Source organism: Trifolium pratense, linkage group LG4, assembly GCF_020283565.1.
Source record: "Trifolium pratense cultivar HEN17-A07 linkage group LG4, ARS_RC_1.1, whole genome shotgun sequence".
Taxonomy (NCBI): Eukaryota; Viridiplantae; Streptophyta; class Magnoliopsida; order Fabales; family Fabaceae; genus Trifolium; species Trifolium pratense.
The window spans coordinates 12,600,160-12,612,937 of NC_060062.1; the positions used below are offsets into that span (position 1 = coordinate 12,600,160).

The 12,778-nt window shown below is 33.3% G+C and overlaps 2 protein-coding genes across 2 annotated transcripts in view; one reads left to right on the plus strand and one right to left on the minus strand.

The window, feature by feature from the left end:
- Positions 1-519: 519 nt before the first annotated feature.
- LOC123924606 (growth-regulating factor 5-like) lies at positions 520-4,754 on the minus strand. The gene is made up of 4 exons (XM_045977553.1): positions 4,061-4,754; positions 2,779-3,133; positions 986-1,395; positions 520-899 (listed from the first exon to the last, which is right to left on the minus strand). Exons 1-4 carry the CDS (start codon positions 4,311-4,313, stop codon positions 892-894), a joined length of 1,026 nt encoding a protein of 341 aa, XP_045833509.1. The 5' UTR covers positions 4,314-4,754; the 3' UTR covers positions 520-891.
- A 7,956-nt stretch (positions 4,755-12,710) lies between these two features.
- Positions 12,711-12,778, plus strand: part of LOC123920045 — a 28,088-nt gene continuing 28,020 nt past the window's right edge. The window contains exon 1 of the mRNA XM_045972135.1: positions 12,711-12,761. The gene's annotated coding sequence lies outside the window, so the exon portion shown is untranslated. The remainder of the gene's footprint in view (positions 12,762-12,778) is intronic.

Sequence of the window (12,778 nt, forward strand, 5' to 3'; positions counted from 1 at the left end):
CTAATTTAAATTTTGTATCAATCTTTTTAACTTTTAATACAAGCACAACTTCTTGACTACTCTTAGTGACCTTCTGTTTTCATGTTCAAACCAAGGTTAACGCGAGTCCATCTCAGAGCTCCATTCTCTAGCTTCTGTAATTCCACGTTGAAGTTGCCTTGGGACGTGTAGATTGTAAGTCAGATGCAGTTCCAAGCACAATAGTAGTATGTGTTTGGTTTGAGTTTTGCACAAGTAAACGCACGTCCACATGGCCCCAGTTTGCCGTGGAACTGAAAAGCTACAAATAATACCTGTGTTGTAAAAACGTGTGTTTGGCATAATCCCACCGCGGTTCAAACACAGCATTAATCGGCTAGAAACGCAATAACACTATCCACCAGTCCGTCATGGGAATTAACTAGGACTAGATTATATGTGTGCTTAGAAACTGATTAAGGAAGACCAAGTTATATATAATTGCATTGCAAAAGTAAAACTGAGTTTGAGGGTTAAACCCACACCAGACATACAAAGAAGTGAAAAACTGAAAATAACAAGCCCTTGCAAATGAAAGCACCGAAAAACTCAGTTAACCTCGAAGGAGTGCGTAAAATTACAAGAACAAAACCAGTAGTAACTTTATTAGACATACATAAAATTCAGAACGGAAATATTTCTGCTTGTTCATGTAATCCAAAACGAAGAATGTCCCAGAGTTCTACAAGTATCCACTCCTGCCACAAGATGAGTAGATGCTGGTTTTTCTTACAACGAACTGCATCAAGTTGTACACAAATCAGCTTCAATGAAAGAAAATACACGAATACAGGATTTCACCGGACCACACTTATCCAACTAGATTTGTTTGGTCCTTCCATAAAATTGCTTTGAAGATCCTGAATGACTGCTCTAGTTATCTGCAACGACACAATCACAGGATTCAGTTAATTTGTGCTTATTGCTTACAATCCAAAACTTTACCTAATTTATATATATATCTCACCGTGTGGCGACTGAGAGCTTGTGCCAGAGAAATCAGAAGATGACATAGGTATGGATATTGAGAGTTGAGTTGTGGAGAAGGCTGTTTGGTTGGATCTCTCATCTTCTAGACCTGACCATGACTCCCTCCTCTTAGGCCATTCGTTGAAAAAGGGTCGAAGAGGCTGGCCCTCTTCCTTCACAGCTTGACCAGATCCATATTCACTAGATAAAAATGAATGCCGGGGATAATCACTTTGCAACATGGAATCATTACTTGATTTTGATGCAGAATAAGAGGAAACTCTGGTTGACATCAAAGGCCATGCATTTTCCAGCCGCGACTCCATTTGGAGACCCTTGTTGCCTCCTCCCGAACCTTCTGCGTAGAAGCTATGTTCTCCACCCTCAGATTTAAGACCTTGAAGATACCTGTTCAGTTAAAGGGACGAGGAGTAACGATGCTGGACAATCCACGTGGTATAAAAAGGTTCCTTTTTGCTTATACCTTGTTGCTATCAACCATATTTATCATACAGAAACTCATCATAGAATAGTATGCATTACTTGCAAAGTTCAATAGTATAAACAAATAATTATGATGATGATGATGATGATGATGCTGACTATTATATATGACATTAGAAATAAGAAAAAGTTGAAGATGGCAAAACACTGTTAACAATAATTTCTTTCCTAGGAACAAAGAAACTATTATTATCGCCATATGATGAAATTACTCAATCAAGGCTCCATTTAAATTGGAGGAAATGAAACTTAATCATAAATCAAAGGTTCAGAAAGCCATCAGAAGTTCAAGATTTTCATATTGCAGTGATATCTTTGAATATAATCAGTGTCAATGACAGCAGTCTCACAAATAAAATTGGCTGATGTCTAAACTAAATATCAATTCTGAGCTTTTTCCTTCTTTTTTTTTCATAGACCCGTCAACATAGCATTATCAATTTGATATTTAAATGTGATGTCATATTGTCATATGAATATGAACAGGAAAAGAAATTTTTTTGTCTTATAATCTGAAAGTTACAATTTCAAAAAGAGCAGCATGATATGGTTATGGGGAAAAGAATAAACATTTGCCGCTATATTTGAAGGTATATGAAGAGAAAGTGTCAAACACCCTTTTGTCGGAAAGTAATGAAGGAAACACATCACGTACGAAAGGTTAATTTAGAAGATATTCAATTAGTGTACCTACCTTGCTCATTATGCCCATGTGACAGTTATGGCAAGCTGACGGCAGGACCGCATATTAACATGCTAAAATGTTTCTCATTGTTTATACCAAAAAAGTTGTTTTATTATACACTTCATATTCTAGAAATAAATGAATGCATGGATAAGAAAAGAAGAATGCAATTAAGGGACCATCTTTCAAAAAGTGGTTTGGGGACAATTTTGAATCATTCATAGAGGTCAGAGCATCACCGAACACAAAAATCACAAGAACGAGCAGGCAGACATAACTGTTCAGGATATAGTGAGAGAACTACAATTCCTCGTCGTCAACGTTGAAAAGAAAATCACAAGAAGGGGAAGCAAAACAACTAACAACTATAGTCATTCTAATGCTTGTGCAAAAAAACTGACCTGCGCAGTCATTGGAACAAAAAAACTGCAACAAATTCGGATGAAAATTTTAAGAACATGAAGAAATAAAGGTGGATCCACTAATTATGCAAAGCAATTACGATATTATTCTGTTCTATTCTCTCTGGTTAAAAGTATTTTCCAATACGAAGAAACCAACAGGTGCGAAATGAAATATAATAAGGGTAAGGATATCATTACCTGTATTCTTTACTTGGAATCCCATAGGGAATGGTATCAAGATGATAATCAGCACGGTCAGTTCCAGAAGCAGTAGTATTTTGAAGACTACCAAAGGAATTTGTTGTGGGAAGGTTCTGGAAGTTTCCAGGTATGCTGCCGCCACCAGCGACAGTTGTCACAGTGGATGACGACTGTGCCATAGTTTGTGATTCCACAGGCTTTCTTGAACGGTTGCGGCCACGGTGCATGTGGCGCTCACAGTACTTGGAGTCTGGGTATGCTTCCTTCGCGCATCTCCACTTTTTTCCATCAGTCCTCCTACATCTTCCTGGCTCGGGGTCCACCTTCTTCCCATAGAAGGAACAATAACTCACTATAAATTTACATACATAGTTAGTTATAATATACGTAATCAATAAGAGACATTAATTTGAAAGCGATAAAAGCTATATATGAAAATTTTCATAACTGAATATGCAATAATACAGTAGTAGGATTTAGTTACAAGTATAGAAAGCTGAAGAGCAGAAAAGAAAACCACTCAGCACTTTCAAATCTATGTCTCTCTCAGAAAGGGAAAAGAAAATCAGTAATAGAGACAGTTGAAAATGATGGCAAATGTATTACAAATTTAGAATGTTTAATTGTAAAGGATGTAGCACCTACACATAAAGAGTCCTACATAAAGAGTCCTACACCGACACGACACTGACGCATAGCTAAATTAATCACTTACATTTCGTAAGTTATTATTGATGTCTACATGTCGGAGTGTGTATTCGTGTTTGAGCTAATAGTTACAGGAATTATGGAATAAAACAACTAGGATTCAAGTCTCAGCGAAGAAGAAAAATACTAACATTAACAACTGATTAGTAATTTTGGCAGTTTCAAAAAAAGGGAAACATTGAAGAAAAAAAAAGGAAAAATGAATCCTTTTGGTCAGCCCTTCTAAGATAAACTACTAATCCATGGAACAAAGAGCTAAATGATATGATAGGATCAAATATGCAGCCAGCCATTAGGGTTGAAAGAAAGAAACATTGTAATAATAATTTTTTTTAATGTAAAAAGTTATCCTTTAGAGACTAATACTTCGAGTCTTGTGGGACCTAAGTCAGGGATGGAACTCAAATCCTTGGTTAACCTAAAAGATCATCTGCTCTTGAGTATTGTATTAATGATTTTAGTAAATCAAAATTAAAGAATGTTTATTAAGGAAATAACAACTTTTAAGTGGGATAAATAAAATAAAGATAAAAAAGAAGAAAGAGAGAAATAAATAAAAGGGAGAACTTACAAGTGGGAATAGGATGATGAAAGAAATTGTTGGAATGAAAGGCAGTAGTCTGAATGGGAAGGACAAGATCAGGTGGAACAGGAAGACCAGCAACCATATATTTAAAGATCAAAGCTTGATGTTCAAGTTCCTGCCACTGAGACACTGTGAAAGGTGATGATGATGCTGATCCTGCTGCTGCTGCTGCTGCTGCTGCTGTTGCTGCTGCTGATGATTTACTGAAACCCATCATCCCTCCGTTACTGCTATTCATCTTTTTTTTTCTGTACTGTTGCTACTAACTCAACTGTGACTCTGAGAGTGAGTGAGTGAGTGAGTGAATCAATGAATACAGTTGTAACTAACTAACTAACTAATTAACTAACACATACTCACACACTCAGATCGAAGTTTGTCGGAAGGAAGCATTTTGGTTTGGTATGGTTTGGGGTTTGTTTATGGTTTGTTTGTGTTCCGTTGTTTTCTGTCACACTGAACGGGCGCGTGTTGATTATGTCCGGATGCAGATGCTAGCTAACTAGCTCATGAATGCTGCTCCAAGTCAAATACTAATAGTCAGCAGTACTACTATTCCTATCCCATTCAACTCACTATTTGGATAGATACTAGATAGATATTTTTTTACCTCTTTGTAACTTTTTTTATTTTTTGTATTTTTTTCCTAATAAAAAATTTAGAGCAAAAAATTAAAGTCATTGGAAAAGACACACCTAGTATTTCATTTATGGTAGTCCTTAATATAAAAAGAAGTTGATTTTTTAGATACATTGAAAAATATTGTATTCAGCTTATAATATAGTCTAGATACATTAATTTTTTAATATATTTAAAAGATGAATTTTTTTTATATTAATGATCGAAGGGTTTGAGTCTTATGTAGGATAACTAACATCCCCGCACTCATATAGAAGTCAAGTTGAAAGCTCATCATGGTATGAGATTAGTCCACCATAACCCGCTTTACCTAAATTTGTCAAGAAACTTCCATCAACCTTGAAGATCACAGTGTCTTCATCTCCATGTTGACAATTCACCCTCCTTGACGCACGATAAAAATATTATAGAATATTATTTTTCATATAAAAAATAAAAATAAAGACTAAAATTGAATAAAATAATATATAGTGAAATTTGAATATGAACTAAAACAAAATTAGAGGAACTAAAAGCAAAAATTATTAGGAGGAAAATGATTGTTGGTGGAGAGGCATTTTATCTTAATCATTTTGTAAGGTTTGGTGCGATTTACTCAATATATTTGCTACCTTCAAACGGACAGAAACAAATGAACAATACGTTATGGGCTGGAATATGGGCGGGCCCAGTGGCCCAAAGCACCAAGTGACAGACAGAGATATTTCTGAATGGCCACCGCTGGAGGAAACCATCCAAGACTTGCCGGATTACAGGTAACATTCGATGTGGGGCTAAAACTTTTTTACTTTACATTTTTGCAAAAGAAACAGACTTTGAAGGTGTGATTTAACAGTAAAAATACATGTTTTGAATATGAGACTTTTGGAATTTGAGTTTAGCTGTGTCATTAAAGAGAGGTAACCAAAACATATGAGAAATTTCCTGTTTGAGTTTTGCGAGGTAACAGTAAATATTTTTGCACATGAAAGTTTTAAGACATTTGCTGAATTATAATGAGACTCCATCCACTCACTTTATATTTACTATTTATTACTCCATACGTCCTAAAATATAAGTAAAAATTGGTTAAATAAAATTAATGTATTTAATCCAAATTTTTAACCAAATACCTTAATTTTCTTTGACTAAATTTCCCTTATATTTTAGAACAGAGAAAGTATTTTTTTTAAGAAAAACATTTATTTAATTTTCACTATATTTTTTTTAAAACTTCGGTATCCGTTGTACGAACCACTAATCTGAAACGTTCAATTTTACTGTTTACTTGTGAGAATTTCATTTAAAGTTAGAGCAAAACTTTTACGAATTAACTCACTAAAATTGATATCGAAGATAATCGAACTTAAGATCTTAAGAGGAGCACACTTTACCCTTATATAATTACAATTATTTTATATAACTGAATTTTTTTTAACGGCATACTCCATCCGACCTTAATTATAAACAAATTTTTACTTTTTTGATTCATTGAATAACTGATATATCTAGTCTATAATTAAAGTCATATACATTAATTATCCAATAAATCTAAAAAGTAAAAATTTGCTTATAATTAAAGCAGAAAGAAGTACATAACTAAATACCTAACTTAAAATTCCTAAAATAAAATAAAAAAAATGTGTTGATCTTTTAGTGTTAGTGAAAGGCTAAAAAACATGATATGGGATGACAATAGATTTAGAGATTTTTTTCAATTAGTATAATTAGTTGTTATTAGTGTCAATATTTTTCATATTTGTAGGCAGGTAATTTTTTTTGGATAGGTTGAACTATTGTAAGCAGACAAATCACTAAATAGATACAAATACGTGCAAATTCTAACATTATTTATAGACTTTGAATTCCTTAACTTCTTTAACTCTTAGCTGAGATCACTTGAGTTACTTGTTCTATTCATAAATTTTTATACATTTTTTTTGACAAGAAATTTGATACATTTATATTATAAGATTTTGGTAAAAATGTGGTCCAGAACAATGCATATATGTGTATTTCCGGTTTTAGGATTCTGGGTGTGTAGTAATGTAATGTAGGTATGTACCCTGTACTGTAGCCGCAGGGACTACATTATTATAGATGGAACATAGACAGCTCATGGTCAAGGATGGCTCAATTATTCATTGGTTGGTATCCCATAACTTTATTTCATGCATGGACCACACACACCCCAATGTCATTTCTTGGACTTGGCACCTACTATCCGTCGGTTACTGTTTGTGTTTTGTGTTTATGTTTGGTTTTAGTTTTACACTCTCAGTTGTGGGGTAACTTAAAATGGATGTGGACCACTTAATAATCAATGCTCTTGTTTTTTTTTTACTCAAAAACAAATATTCATCCATTCATTTCAAATTCATAGGGAATACATCAATCAAAATCATTACATATTCAATTTTGCTAAAAACTAATAATGATGAATCTGCAAACAGACTCACAGTATCCGAGTTAATAGCATAAAACGGCTTGATGTATTTGACAAAGCCTACAATTGATTTGACAATCTTCAAATGTCCGGAATGATTATGTATCCGGATCTACAACGTTGATGATGCTAATGTGATTGAATTTACATTGAATTTGGATCGAAACAAACCTGCAAATTTGAACAAAAAAACAAACACCGTACTAAGACGGGACAAACACCGTACTAAGACGGGATAAACAAAACAAAAATTCCGCACTAAAACGGGATTAAACAACACCAGATGAAAAATCACAAGAGAGAAAAACTCAAATAAAACCTAAAAAGTATGTGAATATCAGTTATTTAAATAAAAAGAAACAAAAAACAATCAAGAAGGTTGATTTGGGATCAAAATTGATCCTAAACCACCCCTCTCTAATCTATAAACCAAGAGAAAATCAAAGAAAGGAGTGAAATTTTTTTCTGCTAGCGGCAGAGAAAGGAGAGAAATAATTAGGTCAATTAAAAAAAAAAATATCGAATTAGGTCAATGCTCTTGTTTTATTTACCCGCTTGATTGTATTTTTAAGTTTCGTTTGATTCGTAAAAGATGATTATCGAATACTAGAACACAACCCAGAACAAACACATATTCGATGGTGAACTTCGCAATGCAAGGATTTCGGTGCGTTGAAACTAACTTTCAAGTTTGGCGGTGGTTGTTCTATGATGAAGAGGAAGATACCTATAAAAGAAGTTAGCATTTCAACGTTCAAAACTTCAAATCTGGATGAGGTGAGAAATATGTGGTATGAGTGAGTCGTACCTAAGCATGACACATGGCCATGCTTATATAGATGCGGCGTCATGACCGTCTCCGGTTGATTCGGTGTGAGATGTGAAAAATAGTTTGTAATAAGGTGATCCAACAGTCAAGAATGAAGGAGACGTGAACCGGTGAGATGAGGCGCATTGGATGCCTTTTGGTATGGCAGGTTGAATGATCCTTGTGAATGGTCCTTGGTTGATTGTGGCCGAAGAATTGGGTTGTTGCACAATTTGGAACAGAGATCGAAACATTAAAAATTGATTTTTTATTTTTTATTTTTTTTACGTAAAACTAAGGCTACACAGTGGACGAGTTTGATCTCAAGATAAATATCACAAACACCAAGTTCATAAGCATAAATTTCAAGAAAATTATATATTTCAAGGGTAGTATATAATTCATCCAGAACAAATTTCAAAGATTTTTGTGTGGGATATATAATCTACTTCATGCATTCATTTGAATTTTTGTTGCCTAGTTCCTGTTTATCGGATGAAACAAACATTTTTTTTTTGGTTACAAAAAGAGGGAAAACAAACATTGTTTTAATGCCTCTAATAATGCAACATGTTGTACATCATCATGCAAATGGAAGGTGGGGACTAGTTGCTCAAATTGGGCTTCCTTCCATTACTTAAAAGAGAAGATTAGACACGTACGATGTTGAAATTGCAAACCACTTTGGGCCATTTTGCTCTGCAACATACTATTCAATTCATTCTATATTGACCAATTATACTCTTTATTTTGCTAAAACCATTGATATGATATGGCCAATTATATATTGCTAAAATCACATGCATAAATTCAATAAACATATGCATCAAAGACTTCATCAACTCAGGGCACAATCATAATTCATAAACATAAAAAGACATGCATAAACTCACCAAATATTACCAACTCAACAAGAATAGATAGACATAAGAGATAAGAATAAATATAACCATAACCATATAAGGCATGTGTAAACTTAGCAAGCATAAGCAAAACATAAGTACAAGTTAATCAATCACATATTTACAAACTTGACTAGATTTACAAAATTAGCAATCATACACTTAGAATGCCCTCCTTGCTCATTAACTCATTGAATTATGTTCTTACTCTCCTTGACTTGCTGCATTTCTTACTCCTTGCATATATAGTTGCATATACTATTGGGTCCAACTTCTTGATTCATCTAAGGGCGGGATAAAGCTTGAAAGACTTCTTTTTTGCAATTTTACGTACAAATTTAAAGATTTCTTATTTGTAGTCCTCATAATATCCAATGACATTTGACTATACTAAATAGATGATGCGACACACCGTGTTAACTAGTTTTAGTGATTTGACATCTAACTAAAAATATATAAGGATAAAAAAAATAGAACTGATAACATATTTAAGTTTTTTTTACCAAGTTATGTTATTTCTTTTGAAAGAAAAATTTTCTTCCCTCTCCCCCTCCCACATATATTTTCTCCCACTTAAAGTTCCGAAGTTTTTTCGCAACGGCAAAAAAGGAATTTTAGTGGGAAAAAAGATATGCATGGGATGGATGAGAGATAATTTTTCCTTTTGAAAGTGTATTGGGCTTTCAATTTTCTCAAAAAAGTGTACTAGGCCTAATTTACGGTTGGTTGTCTTTTTGAAAATTGCTTTTTAGGTCTCCATGTTGATTTTTAACCACCCCAGAAATCCCAAATACCCCTAATTTTGGCCCCAGTTGTGTTGGGTTCCTACAATACGAAATTGCATACATTTCGTATTCTAGGATCAGAACCCGCTATACTTCATATCTTATGCTTACAACATCAAAGAAAAGCTTGCAAAAACTAATAAAACGCTACCCTTCGTATCTTGACAAACGTTCGTATCCTGCAAAACAAAAACGCTAGGCTTCGTAGTTTACGACACAAAGACTTCTGGTTTTGTATCCTATGCGTGTTATACCGGTAAAACCCCAACACTTCATCAGTTATTAAAAATTTGGGGTTTTAAGGATGTGAAGGGCGATTTTTAGGGTTTCAATCGCAATCTAGAACGACGAACAAGGATCTCAATCAATCAGTTTCATTGAAGCCCCTCTATTCTTCCTGTTCTGGACTGGGCCTAAAGCCCAACAACTGAGGAATATCTCACTTGGGCCATCGAGCAAAGCCCATTGAGGAGCAGTCCACGAAGACTTCTACGAGTCAACGGTCACAATACCTCTGCGAATTGTAACGGCTGACCACCAGAATGATGAACATTGACTGCTCATCGTGGCTCTCCAGCCATTTTCCGGCAGCCACTTGATGACCATTAATGTCATCAAGGGCATTGGCTCAACGCTGAGGGCTATATATATATATATATATATATATATATATATATATATATATATATATATATATATATATATATATATATATACACTCTACACTATTAGTGAAAGTCAGGTATGTATTCACCCACTCTGAAAACCTTTGCTCCACACTTAACTCACTTGAGCGTCGGAGCGCCTGCAGGTACACAACCCCCTCCACTTCACCGGGGTCGGAACGGAGCAACGCCAGACGCGATCACTCTTCTGATCAAGTAAAATCACTTCCCACTGAATCGCTACAGGAACAAGGGTTTGTGTTGGAAATTTCTGAAATTTTCATTTAGAAAAGTAAGATTTCAAACTATAAGTTTCTCATCTCTCTCATTTTCTTGCTTTGAATTATTTTCTTTTATCATGCTTCACATTTTTAACGTAATCTTATTCTTATTTTATATTTTTGTGAAATTATTTAATGTTTCTCTAAAAAATTACTATTTTTTAAACTTTTGTTTTTTGTTTAACCCTCATATTCTTAGGAGATGCAGACCTAGTAATCTAGAGTTCGGTCGCAAGGTAAATAAAATTTGATAAAAACATTTCACCTAAGAATCAAACTCAAATTCTCCTAAACAATATTTGACTATCTCTATTTCAAATTTTTATGAATTGTGTTTTTTATTATTATTATTATTTTTACATTAAAAAGCTTATAACCTTTCACTATTAATAATAGTGTGAATACAATTGGAACTAATCTGTACTAATACATATGCAATTTCATTGGATCGTCTACACATGAGTTTTTAAATAGTATTATGCATAATTTTTTATCACATCTTCTAATAATGATGTATCACTATTTTTTATTTTTTGCTATGAAACTTCATAACAATAGTGTTTGTATGAAGCTCAAAAGGCTTAATTAGTTAAATAGTCCCTTAAAGACAATTTAAGTTTTATAATGGTCCCTTAAAGAAAAAAATGTCCGTTTTATTCCCTTAAAGACATCTCCGTTAGTCACAATAGTTCTCTCTGTTAATTTTTAACACCAAATGTATTAGGTGGACTAACATTACATGTGGTCCACCATAAGTCTTAATAAATCTTTAATTTAAACCATTCGATCTTGTTGAAATAAAAATAACCATTGAATTTTGAATGTACACTATATCTAACCGTACACCATTTTCAACTAATTTTTTCTCTAATTCTGCATCTTCTTCTTCACCTTGTTCTTCATCTTCATCATCATGTTCATAAAATTCATCAAATAAACCCAGAAAAATTAAGATTTGCAACTTTAATATTTTCAGATTTACAACAAAATTAAAGTTTGATACTAAATCAGATCTGAATTTTTTTATACCAACTCCAGACCAAGTTTCACTGACCAAATTCGAGATAAATGGTCCCTCAAATTAGGTTCCCAAAGAGAAAAATTCTCATGGCAATAACCGGAACAACAACAACAACAAGAACCGTAACTAGAGGAACAACCACGTGTCTTCAACGAGTAATTACCCTCTAAATTTTGAGTTTCCAGCAATTGGCGATGTAGATGGGGATTTAGTTTTGGTTTGTTTCCAACAATTGACAATTTTGAGTTTTCAACAATTTTGAGTTTCAGTTTTTAATTTCTCTGAATTTTGAGTTTCCAGCAATTTCGAGTTTCGGTTTTTGATTTGGGGGTTTAGTTTTTGGTTTATTTGATGAATTTGGCGATGAAGATGAAGAACAAAAGAGAGAAGAAGATGAAGAACAAGAGAAATATTTACTTGATGATGGTTCACCATTACATTCAGTAGACATGCAAATCCTACCGTTGCATTTTTAACAAAATGATCAAACGGTTTATATAGAAACAAATTAACGGAGAGGAATATTGTGACTAACGGAGATATCTTTAAGTAACAAAAACATATTTTTTTTTAAGGGATCATTGTGAAATCTAAAATATCTTTAAGGGACCATTTAACTAATTAAGCTAGCTAAAAATCAACAGCTTCTATTTGCAAGTTATGGATGCATTGAAAAGCAAGCAATATCCCTTGAGCTTCATCAACTTCCTATTTAATTGATAAAATAAAACAAGTTTCATTTATTTATTTATATTTTTAAAAAGAAGAGTTTAAAGATTAATTAATTTTATTTAATAAAATACTCTAATTATTATGATATAAATACAAAGTTTCCATACAATAGGATCGGAGTTTGAACTTCAACTCATCTTATGCACGTGAGTTTAATTACTTTGTAATTTCAAATAAGTTCTCATCTGATTAAGGTTTCCTTTGAATTAACTTATTTTTGAGTTTATGCGATATAAATTCACACTAGTAAAAATTATATTTTTATAAACTATTTTATCATAAACTATATCGACAAAATTTATAATACTAATACATAATTTGCACAAGCTATTTGGATAAACTCGAAAATAATTTAATCCAATACTTGTAAGATTAGATAGTACTCCTTTGGGTTTAGGCAGGAGAACTGGCGAAGATAAGGTAAGGAGGTGATAATTTGACATAC